The sequence below is a fragment of the Elaeis guineensis genome, chromosome 1 (assembly GCF_000442705.2).
Source record: "Elaeis guineensis isolate ETL-2024a chromosome 1, EG11, whole genome shotgun sequence".
Taxonomy (NCBI): Eukaryota; Viridiplantae; Streptophyta; class Magnoliopsida; order Arecales; family Arecaceae; genus Elaeis; species Elaeis guineensis.
The window spans coordinates 145,759,819-145,771,070 of NC_025993.2; the positions used below are offsets into that span (position 1 = coordinate 145,759,819).

Below are 11,252 nucleotides of genomic sequence, written 5' to 3' on the forward strand. Positions count from 1 at the left end.
CTCATTTTGAAAGACAAGTACTAGCTCGCATGATGCATAAGTTTTTATAACACACATGGTCCATGTGGAAAGCTGGGAATGAACTAATTTTCAAGGAAGAGATCCTTTGCTAGCTCCACCAAACATCTCAATCTCTTTGAAAAGACTTTGTAAAGCGACTTCTTTGAATAAACAATTCCACGTGAACCAAGTGGATGGAAGTTTGCTTTCACGTCCAATGCTCGCTACAGTCAATCAATCTATAGCTGGACATCAGCAGGAATCATTAATACTAACATAATAGCTTCATAACAGAGCCTTGCAAACAAAGAGGATGAGAAATAAACCGGAGGGAAAAAATTGGTATCCATGACTCAATAGATTGCCCTGCAATTGATATGCTGATCAAGTGGAACCGCCTTTTATACCCCTCCACCAACAATTGATATGCTAATATGCATCATGTACCTATGCACGCCACCAATCATAAACGACCATTCCTGTAATGGTGCACCAAAATGTATGCTTGATGAATAGAACCCGTGGGAACGTGCAGCTATGATTGGTAGCATATACGGCCATATGGTGCATGTAGTTTAGGAAATCAGTTCTCCCAATAAGTTTCTAAATGGAAAGTCTCCTCAAATAAAAAATATATTAGTCCAGTAGTTATATGAGATAACTTTTTGCTCTTCCCTTAGTTAGTGAAGATAAAGAGCGCCTAAAGCCCTATTAATAATAATAGATGGCACTTAGATGAAGTGGGCCTCTTTAACACACACCCCAAAATAAATAAATACATAAATAAAGTGGGCCTCCAAACTGGTTCACAAGAGGCCATTAGATTTTAAGTTGGGCTCATCTGAAACCTAAGCGGATGGAAGGATATGCAAGTTGGCAGTCTGGGCTTGGATATATTTGACTATATGAGTAATTTTTTGTGCACCACGTGCAGTGTAACAAAATTATTATGAAGTATACTGTCTAATCACATTAGACTACATAGCATAATTAATAATGAGATGGATATTTAATGCCGCTCAGCTTTTTTTCATCAAATTTTTACGAACGAAAATATCCTTTCCCTCCATAGAATAAAGAAAGAATAATATTATTATTTTCTGATACTTTGTATAACTTTCTGTGTCTTTATATGATATCCTGAATAATATACATAACTTTTTGATGATTTATATAACTTTCTGTGAATATATATGATATTTTGAATAATATATATGATTTTTTATAAATATAAATGACATCCTAAATAATATATAGTTTTTTTATGCATTATATAACTTTCTGTCAATATATATAACATCCTGAATAATATATATAATATCCTATAAATATATATGATATCCTGAGCAATATATATAATTTTTTGTATCTTTATATGATACCCTATTGATTATTATAATATTCTGATGCCTTATATGACTTCTTATTGGTTATAGTAACCAATAAAATATATACAAAGACACAGAAAGTTATATACATCGTTTAGGATATCATATATATTCACAAGAAATCATATATATTATTTAAGATACCATTTATATTTACAGAAAGTTATATAAGGCATCAAGAAACTATATATATTATTCAGAATATCATTTATATTCACAGGAAGTTATATATATTGTTCATAATATCATTTATATTCACAGAAAGTTATATAAGACATCAAGAAGCCATATATATTATTTAGGATGTTAAATAAAGATACTTGAAGTTATATAAGGTATCAGGAAATAATAATATTGTTCTTTTTTTATTCAATGGAGGGAAAGAGTATTTTCGTCAGTAAAAATTTGACGGAAAAAAAAAAAGCTAAGCAGCATTAAATATCTATTCTATTATTTATTACGGTACATAGTCCAATATAATTATGTGATATACTCTACATCAATTTTGCTGCACCATATGCGGTGCACAAAGAATTACTCTTGACCACATTCCGTCTGAGCCCGCTTAGTTTCCCAAGCCATCGGCCTGTGGTTTGTTTATTTGACCTTAGAATCTAAAAATTACAGATGACTCAAGGCTGCCCACTTCTTTATTGATAAGGGTTTACAAGCGGCTGCCTCACTCTTTGGTGTAAAAAAAGAATCTTTTAATTGGAAAAACTAATTTAAATGATTTAATTTTCTAATGTACTTGTTAACTACATATCTTTTTGTTATACATAAAAGGGACCCAAAATTGAGACTTTCTAGTATAGTAAAATAAAAAAAGAAGTCCGAATATCAGTTCATTGCAATGCAAAAATTCTCGGAACTTTTTATATCTCGAATCCTCCCAATTTATTCAAAAAAGATATAAACATATTAGCTTTTGAATAGAATCTAGTAAGGGTGCATCATCAATCCTTGGTCAACATAAATTTGTCATTCCTTCACAATAGGGTCCCTTCTTGGAGGCAGTTTTGCTATTCTAGAACAGAAATAGAATCAAAACTAATTAACGTGATGAAAAGTTTCCAATAGCATATCATTAGAATAACATGGCAATATCATAATAACCGAGAAAAAGCATATCATCCAAGTATTATAATGATATTACCATATAGTGACAATATTACAAGTTTCGGGATATAGAGATGGGTATATTTCTTTATTATCTCCTGAGTGTGAATCCTCTTGCCCCCCCATCAACCCATATAATATATATTCGAGTCATCTAAATATACTGAGGATTGAAGAATATAAAATATAGTGTAATGACAATTTCTTAGATTTGAAGAATGTGAGAACATAGATTTCAATATGAAGGTAAGAAAGTGCCAACTTACCAAAGAAGATAGTATGCTGTGGACAACATTGGAATATCCCCCAATGAGAAGTCTTAATTTAAAATGACGAATTCTTTTCAATCCAGGATTACCATTGTCACTTAATTAATATTTTTCAGTGGACTAATCTGCATCCCGAGCAGAAAACAAGATGCTGACGGCAGCCATCAAGAGTAGTCCAGCACACTAATTTGGCATTAGACAGATATTTAATGGAAGAAATAGATTTGGGCTGAATATATTTCAGCCAAAGAGCATTGGACTTTCACATTTAGTTACAAGCATCGATGTAGAACGTATTGAGAGAACATTACAACAAATGAAATAGCTTTTGTTCAACCAGAAACAGACCTCAAAAGATTACTACAAGTCATTGCTACGAAACAAAGATAATGTAGCTCGACAGTACTAGCATCAGATTTTCCTTTATATATCAAAAAAATTAGCTGATTCAAATGAGCTACCAATTGACAGGGGCAAGTTACTTCATGGAAAAACCCATGAAAAATAGCTGCGAGAGTTCAAAGGCAATGAAAGCCAACAAACCGTAGTGCACTCCGAGCTGATGCTTCCTAATCATGATTGAAAAGCATTGCAGTGGAAGAGTACTTGCATGGCACATGCATGGCTTGGAAAATTACCATAGGGAAGATCATGGGTAATAGTTCACCGATGACCTTAAAAGAGCAACAAGCATGAAGATAACAATGTTTGAAACAGTCTCAAACAAGAATACGTTCCAGGAATAAAAATCAGTTGACCTATGCAAGGGACAAGCTAGTGTTCATGTGCTGACAAATAGACTAATAGTAGTACATCATGTGACTCCATCAATGCTATTCCCCAACAATCCATATACAGATGGTGAAACCTTTCAACAAGAAGTCAGTCAAAACAATAAAAACAAATAAATTCCTTCACCCACAATGGCATTACACACTGACAAGTAAAAGGAAAGGATAAATCTCAGAGTGCCAAGCTTCCTTATGATGTCCACTTTCTTCTTGTCGGCAACTGGATTTTGCTGAAATTGCTGAGATAATTCATTGCCTCTGAAGGCATGTGAATTCTCTAGATGGAAAGGATACTCTCAGCTGGTTGTGGCCGGCCATTCTTTACGGATGTCAAAAGTGTAATTGATTTCCAAGTAGCATTTGCCATCATCATCAAGAAACTGACAAGAGAAAGTTACGACATTAGAAAAACAGAAAGGCTTTACATGGTTATCAGATCAAGGCACATCGACGTGGAATGATAGACAAGCACCGTAAGAAGAGTAAATATGGATGACAATGTTCGTCTAGAAAAAGATATCAAATAAGTGTTGAACTCGGCCATAATTTTCTTAGGGTTCTTTTCCTGGAAATACACCCTGACCTGAAGTATTATTACTCTTCTTTTTAAGCAGAACACATAGTCAATCTTATTCAACTATTGTACTGTCACAATTTTATGATATTAGAATGATATGGAAATAAATGGTGATTATAAAATTGTTGGCTTCATTAAAATTTTTAATGCATCAGTACACATTTAAGCTTTTTTTTTCTTTTTTTGTTTTTTCCCAAATTCCGGGCAAGTCATTCTTAAACCATTTGAATTCTTTTAAGTAAACCATGCCCAGGTTCAGAATAAATATGGCAGTAGAAAACTGACCCTGTCCTTGAAAGTTGCATAAGCCCACAGGTTCAAAAGGAGGAAAGTTAGGCTTTTGTATGGTTTCTTGCGTCTCTTGTAAACTAAATACAGCAGATCTAGGAACTGGGTCATGTAACGTTAATACAGAAAGAAATGCCGGAATGACCTCGAACATGGGCATTCCATTAGCATGAACATCCAAAAAAACCATCATCCTTAATTGAACATACACATGCATGTATATAATTAGTTATGTATGGATGTATGAATTATTGTTATTTCATCAAAGAAAATGCTTCAGCATATACAGAGTACTCATGTAACTCATGTTTAGTGAGTTTTGAGAACAAGAGGTGGCATGATCATACCCTTGTTCTTGCAGAATATGATCCTCTCGCAAATATTCCAGAGGGAGTGGTTTCTTCTGGTGCCTCATATGTATAAGGCTCAACTTGAGGGCTAAAGGTACCCAGCATTTCTTTTATGCTGTCCACTGAAATGGGAACCACTCAAGTCAACACCAATTTAACACCAGTGAGCTGTAGAGCATTAACATGGTGCCTCTTTCTAATCAAACGACAAGAACAAAATAATTTTTCTTCTGAGATAAAAAGAAGAACATGTTAATTCAAGATAATTATAGCATAAACTCATGGTTGAAGTAATTTATCAAGCATTACTTATAAATAGCTTACTGCCATTTGAAATGCCAGCATCGATATAGAAAGCTCACCCTTAACACCAGTTTTCCAGACTGTGTTGGTGTATCTTAGGCCAGAGACAATGTTCTTGCTCACCGAGAAGGAGAATTTGAGTCTGTAGTTGCTACCTTCTTTCAAAGTAAACCATACACCCTTGGAATTGGGGACCATAGGAAGTGGAAGAACTATGTCAGGTCTACCAAGAGACTGGATTGAAAGGCTTAGGATCTTAACCTCTGGCTCCAAATTTTCTATAACGAAGTCAAGTATTAGTGTACCAAACATAAACTTCGCCAAGTTGGTTCAAAATAAAATTAGTGCAGTTCACAGAAGAATAAGTAAACAAAACGGAGCAACTGTTCAGCACCCATTTCACAAAATCCAGCTATGGCTGAAATGATAGAGATAAGTTTATACCCGGATCTCTGCTTCCTAATTTTGTATCAGATATATGTGGATCAAAACAGAAGCAACACAAAGTTGAAGGCAAAAAGTAGTTTCAAAAAATATCTAATAATCAAATAACAAAAACAAGAAACGAGAGGATAAGATAAAAGCGCAGCCTGCATTAAGACAGAAACAGTAGACTGGACAAAGTAACCGACAGAAACAGTCCCATAACAAAGTAGGATTTGAAATAAAGAACTTAAGGGAGTGATTGACTCCCTCCAACAGAAGCCAAAATGTACATTTTTTTTAAAACAAAGGTATACTTTAGTGAGTACAACAAATAAAAGTTTGGCAGAGACAGAGAGAGAGAGTGGGGTACCTCCTACAGAGCTAAAATCCACGCTCCCCAAAAGCTGCTCCTTCCACCTCCTCAGGCTCTCATCATCCTAAACTCCAGAATAACACATGCCAAGGAGTGCAGCCCATAAATACCAATAATTATAAGAAAACAAAGGAATGATACTCAGAAGAAAATAATGAAACCTAAAGGACGGATATGGCACCAAACCTTATCTTTCTCCAGCTGATCCTTGAGACTGACCTTAGGTCCCAAATCAATCCCCTTGGCTCCTTTCCCATCCTCCTCCTCCTCATCATCATCATCCTCAGTGGCATACAGAGAGGCCACACTCATCTGCCTGTTGAGACCGTCCTCTCCATCATGCCCATCCTCTCTCTTCTCCTTCTCCTCTTTTTCTCCTTCCCTTACAATCAAAATCCCATTTTTCTCAGCAACCTCTTTGTTCTCCTCCAAGCCCATGGTTTTAGAACTAGAGAGAGCTCCGACGGCCAAAGACATGGCACTCCCAACACATCAACAACAGACTCCAAGAGTCAAAACGGAGCAAGAAAAAGGCTTCTACCCACCCAACCACTCACTAACGGTCGAAAAACAAAGGAGCTCAAAAGAAACAAAGCTCAGATGCCTACGAATTTTAAACAGAGCAAGAGGGAGATAAAGAGACAATCCAAGAGAATGGCTGCAAAAAGGCAGCCACTTGAAAGATCCCCTGCAAGAAAACAAAAGGAGCCCAGAAATGGGAATTCACTTATGCGAGAACATACAGCAAGGAAAAAGCTCGAAGATGGCAACTTTAAGAACAAACAGAGGATAGCGACTCTTACAAGGAAAAAACAAAGGATAGTGAAGGGAAGTAGAAGAAGGGAAGAGAGGAGGAGAAGAGTGTTTACTGTGTAGCCTTGGTGGAAAAGCAGAGAGAAACAAAAGAAGGGATGGACTTATTGGGGTGGACAGAACGTGAGGGTCACTAGCCGCTAGAAACAGAGGGAAAGAGAGGAGAGGAGAGGAGAGAGGAGGGAGAGCTCTCCCATGAGATTGGTTGGAAAATGGCGCATTTGACCTATTCCAAAACATATCTTAGCACTTACTGGAGGAGAGATGGGCTCCGAATTATTTGGCTACATCTATTAATTTATCTGCTTATTTAATGGAAGAATTATGGAGATGCGGGTGTGGTGTGGGACCCACAGTTTGTGCCTGTCCGAAGTTAATGTCAGATTGATTCGTCGCAGTGGATAAGCGAAGGAATAGCGATCGATAGAATTTGAATAAATATTATATTATTTATTTTTAAATTTAAATTTAATAATTTAATTTAAATTTTATTTTATATTCATCGAATAAAAAAGAGATATATATTTTTATATTCAATAATTTGGAGATATTCATAGATAATTTATTTTTTCATATCCATCTATATCCATCTCAAATCTATTTCATATCTAAAAAAATAAACAACTAAAATAATTTTATTATATTATAAATCAAAATAAAATTATCAATTCAACATAAAATATAATTTATAAATCAGTTTATAAAAATCAACATAGAAATAAAATTACAATTCAACATAGAACATATAAATAACTAAAATAATTTTATTATATTATCAACCAAAACAAATTACCAAAACAGAATTATAAACATATATATTTGATATCGATTCGAATATTACCATATCCATAGGTTCGGATCTGGTTTGGATTCGGATTTGGATAGAAAATAGCATTATCCATACTCTACCCATACTCGTGCTACAGTTTTCAGATTTTATCCAAATCCGAATCCAAACCTGATCAAACCTTATTTTTCGGATTTGATCGGATTTGAGTAGAGTGCATATCCATCGGATCAGATCGATTTTTCATTTTTAAATAGATGTACCATCTTTGGTTATAACTTATGAGGCATTTGGTATAGATTGATCCATATGAGACCAAAAATGATGTAGATAAAGATGATAAGATTATCATATTTAATTACATCATAGTAATTTTATATATCAATAATTTTAAATTATTTTAATTTTTTAAATCATCTTCAATTTATAATGGGATACTCATCTTTGAGATTGAAAATCCGATATCATCTCCGGACAATGATCTTAGATTGAAATATATGGATAAAAATATCCATCAATCTTACAAAAAAAATGATATATCAATATATCATTAATATATTATATCAATATATATATAATATTATATATTATATTTATGATATATATTATATTATAATATACTATTAATCATATTATGATTCAATAATAATTTTAAATCAGAATAAAAATATCTTATTATACTTTATATTTATATAATAAAAATATTTAATATTTATTTCTATTTGTCTTATTTTTCTAATCTAAGTATATTCATATTAATAAATAATATATTATAGGTATAAATAAAAATATTAATTCTATAATAATAATAGATATATTTATATATGATTAATAATTTATAGGATTAATAAATATATTTTTATAGAATCTATTTATTATTAATATATTAATAAATATAATAATATTTTACTTATAATATACTATATGTGATTAATAAATATATTTTTATGAAATATATTATTGATAATTTTGATATTATATAATCAGTAATCTTGGATTCTCATAGAATACTAAATAAATTACTCATGGATATCTGAGAATCTTTAATCACTAGACCACAGCCTACCACATACAATGATTTTAAATTACTGATGATCAAATCATTATAGGATTTAGATCATCGGTGATCTTAGATCATCGTGATGATCTCATTTGAGTTATCAAATGCTATGTATGAATGTTGTTAATCTTGATTCAACTCATTTTAGATTCAAATCAGTTATTTGTTTTATAAATTGATCAGGTTTGAGTTTTGATTCTATCAAAAAAAAAAAAAAAAAAAACAGATAAAATAGATAGCACGGAAATGAGCATGGATATGGGACCACTTGGGACCACCGTTAGCGGTTGTTACCGTGGACAAATCAGCACAACCCAGGCCACACGTAAGCGGGTTGTGACTTAGTCCATGGCTCATTAAATTTGAGTTGCTCAAGTGGCCCTAGGGACAAATATTATGAGAATACGTCGGCCTTTTTTAACCGTGCACCGACCCGGATAAAGTGCAGGGGTTAAAAAAAAAAAAAAGAAGAAGACCCTTCTTATTTTTAAACAGCATGCAAACACCAAAGCAATATAGTATTTGCAATGGATGCTTTGTTACCAAAAGATGCTCGCATGCTTGCATTAAACAACCATTTATTAACTTTAAAGAATTGGATACCTGGTAACAATGGAAGCAAACGTTATATCTTACCTTCTTACACAAAGTGGCTAGAATAATCAAGGCTTTGTATTAAATAGTTCATGTCATGGGCTTATTTTGTTGGTTACATCGGAGAAGTTAATGGGTCCTCACCAGCTTTATGGGTTGTGCAAGTGTGGGTAGAGGCAATTCTGTGGGGTTGGAGTTGTAATGAGAATTTCATATTATAATGGGAGGGCTAATAATATTCTCTGATGGTTTCAAAGGACTGGTATGCCCTTAAAATTTCTTTTAAAGATGTAGATTTAGCTTTCACCAAAAAAAAAAAAAAAAAGAAGATGTAGATATAGATGGGCTTAAGGACGGCTACAAATTCTTGAATAGGCCATGACCACGAGTGGTTAAAGAAATCGGCCTACGGACACGTATAAAACAAAAGCTTGACCCGTCGGCGACGCAGTCGCAACTTTGAGGATGGTGATTAATTATACCATCATTTACTAATGAGTAGTCGCACAATTTAAGACGCATTGGGAAATCACAAAACAAGGATAAGGTGACCAGATTCGAGACATTGGAGTAACAAAAGCCCCCTTAAATGTTCTCATTTACAAGTCAAGGGACAGGGTAATTTAAAACGTACTAGGAAATGGTGAAGTACCTAGCATAAGAGAGAAGGTGAGGCCATGGCAAGTGGGGGCTCGAGTCTTGAAGTCATGGTGAGGAAGAAGGTGAAGCCATGGCAGTTGATGATCAATGCAACACTGTTGATGATGGTGGTGCTAGCTTCAGCTTGTCCAATAGAAGCCAAGTGATGTGAAGATGCATTCTTCATCAATTCAATTGCGACTGTCCTGATTCTGGACCCATCCTTTGGTGCATTGCTCATTGTTTGTGGAGTGGAATGTCTCATGAGAAATGCTTGAAGATATGTGATTCATGCAAGAGGAAGCCTTGTCTCTTCGAATGTAGGAAATGCATAAGAAAGTGCAACTATAGTTGTGTCCATTAGCAAATTAGTGTATGTTTGCTATTGTATAATCTGTCTTTTAAGCTTTTTATGTATGAATAATTGGAGTTTGGTATTGTTAATCTCCAAACAGAAGGTGGTTGATGCTTTTTCTTTGCTTCTCGGTTGTCTTCGTACTTGCAAACTTGCTTTTCTTCTTTTTTTTTTTTTTTTTTTTTAATCATGCAAACCATAGTGTGTAATTTTTTTAAAAAGAATGATGGTGGGGTACAACCAGCTATTTCAACTAATTTCTAAACTTATATAAATCAGAGAGGCATGGTGTAATGATTGACGTTGGAACATGAAGGCACCAATTGGCTCACCTGGTAATGTTATCGAGTATTGATGCTAGTGGTTCTGCTTAAATCTTGTCCTTACCACATGTGTGTCAGACTTTCTCCAATCATAATTTTAGAAAAAAAGTTGGATCCTCTTCCAAATAGAAGAGAGGTGTAGTAATCAATCAAACTATCTCGCCTTGCACTGTATTGAATATTTTAAAATTAAGGCATCAGCAATGACCAGACCTCTCAACTTAACGAGCAAAAGGTTTTGAATTCAAATTATGAATGGTGTATCTGCAAATTTGCAAATTGGATTATCGTAACGCATGCATAAGTTAGATAAAATAACACTTCAATTTTTATATATTTGGGTGCTTGATTATTATTCTTCTCTCATTTTATGTCTCGCAATCCTCACCAGGTTAAAAACTTTCAGAGCTGTTTTAGTACTCATTTCTCTGAGGAGATGAAGGCGTTTTTGAATGCATCATCCTTGCACTTTGATTCTATTCAAAAGAATCACAGTATAGTTTTTGAAGATCCCATGTCCCTGTCACCTACCCCTTTCGTATTTAGGCACTTGCTTGGACTATATCCCCTCATGCATGGCAAGGGGACAAGGATTTGATCATGGTTTGGTGTTAGGCCCCTATAGATGGGGCTGATATGAAGTTGGGCTAGCCCTTCTTAGTCTCCCTTGTGTGTGTGTGCGCGTGAGAGAGAGAGAGAGAGAGATCCAAGGTAAATTAATTCAATCTAGATATTTAGGGATGTACTATCCAAGACTAGAATTGTGAACCTCCCCCAAAAGATGACCAATGTGGCAA

General features: G+C 34.2%; 1 protein-coding gene across 2 annotated transcripts; it reads right to left on the reverse strand.

Annotated features, from left to right (window-relative positions):
* Positions 1-3,483: 3,483 nt before the first annotated feature.
* LOC105038951 (rho GDP-dissociation inhibitor 1) lies at positions 3,484-6,847 on the reverse strand. 2 transcript variants are annotated; one of them, XM_073242943.1, is made up of 6 exons: positions 6,688-6,847; positions 6,071-6,572; positions 5,882-5,948; positions 5,145-5,363; positions 4,780-4,904; positions 3,484-3,947 (listed from the first exon to the last, which is right to left on the reverse strand). In XM_073242943.1, exons 2-6 carry the CDS (start codon positions 6,359-6,361, stop codon positions 3,864-3,866), a joined length of 786 nt encoding a protein of 261 aa, XP_073099044.1. In that variant the 5' UTR covers positions 6,362-6,572; positions 6,688-6,847; the 3' UTR covers positions 3,484-3,863. The 2 variants fall into 2 exon arrangements, with proteins under 2 accessions (XP_073099044.1, XP_073099045.1); XM_073242944.1 differs by lacking the exon at positions 3,484-3,947 and having other exon boundaries at positions 4,881-5,012; positions 6,071-6,847.
* Between the last annotated feature and the right edge of the window lie 4,405 nt (positions 6,848-11,252).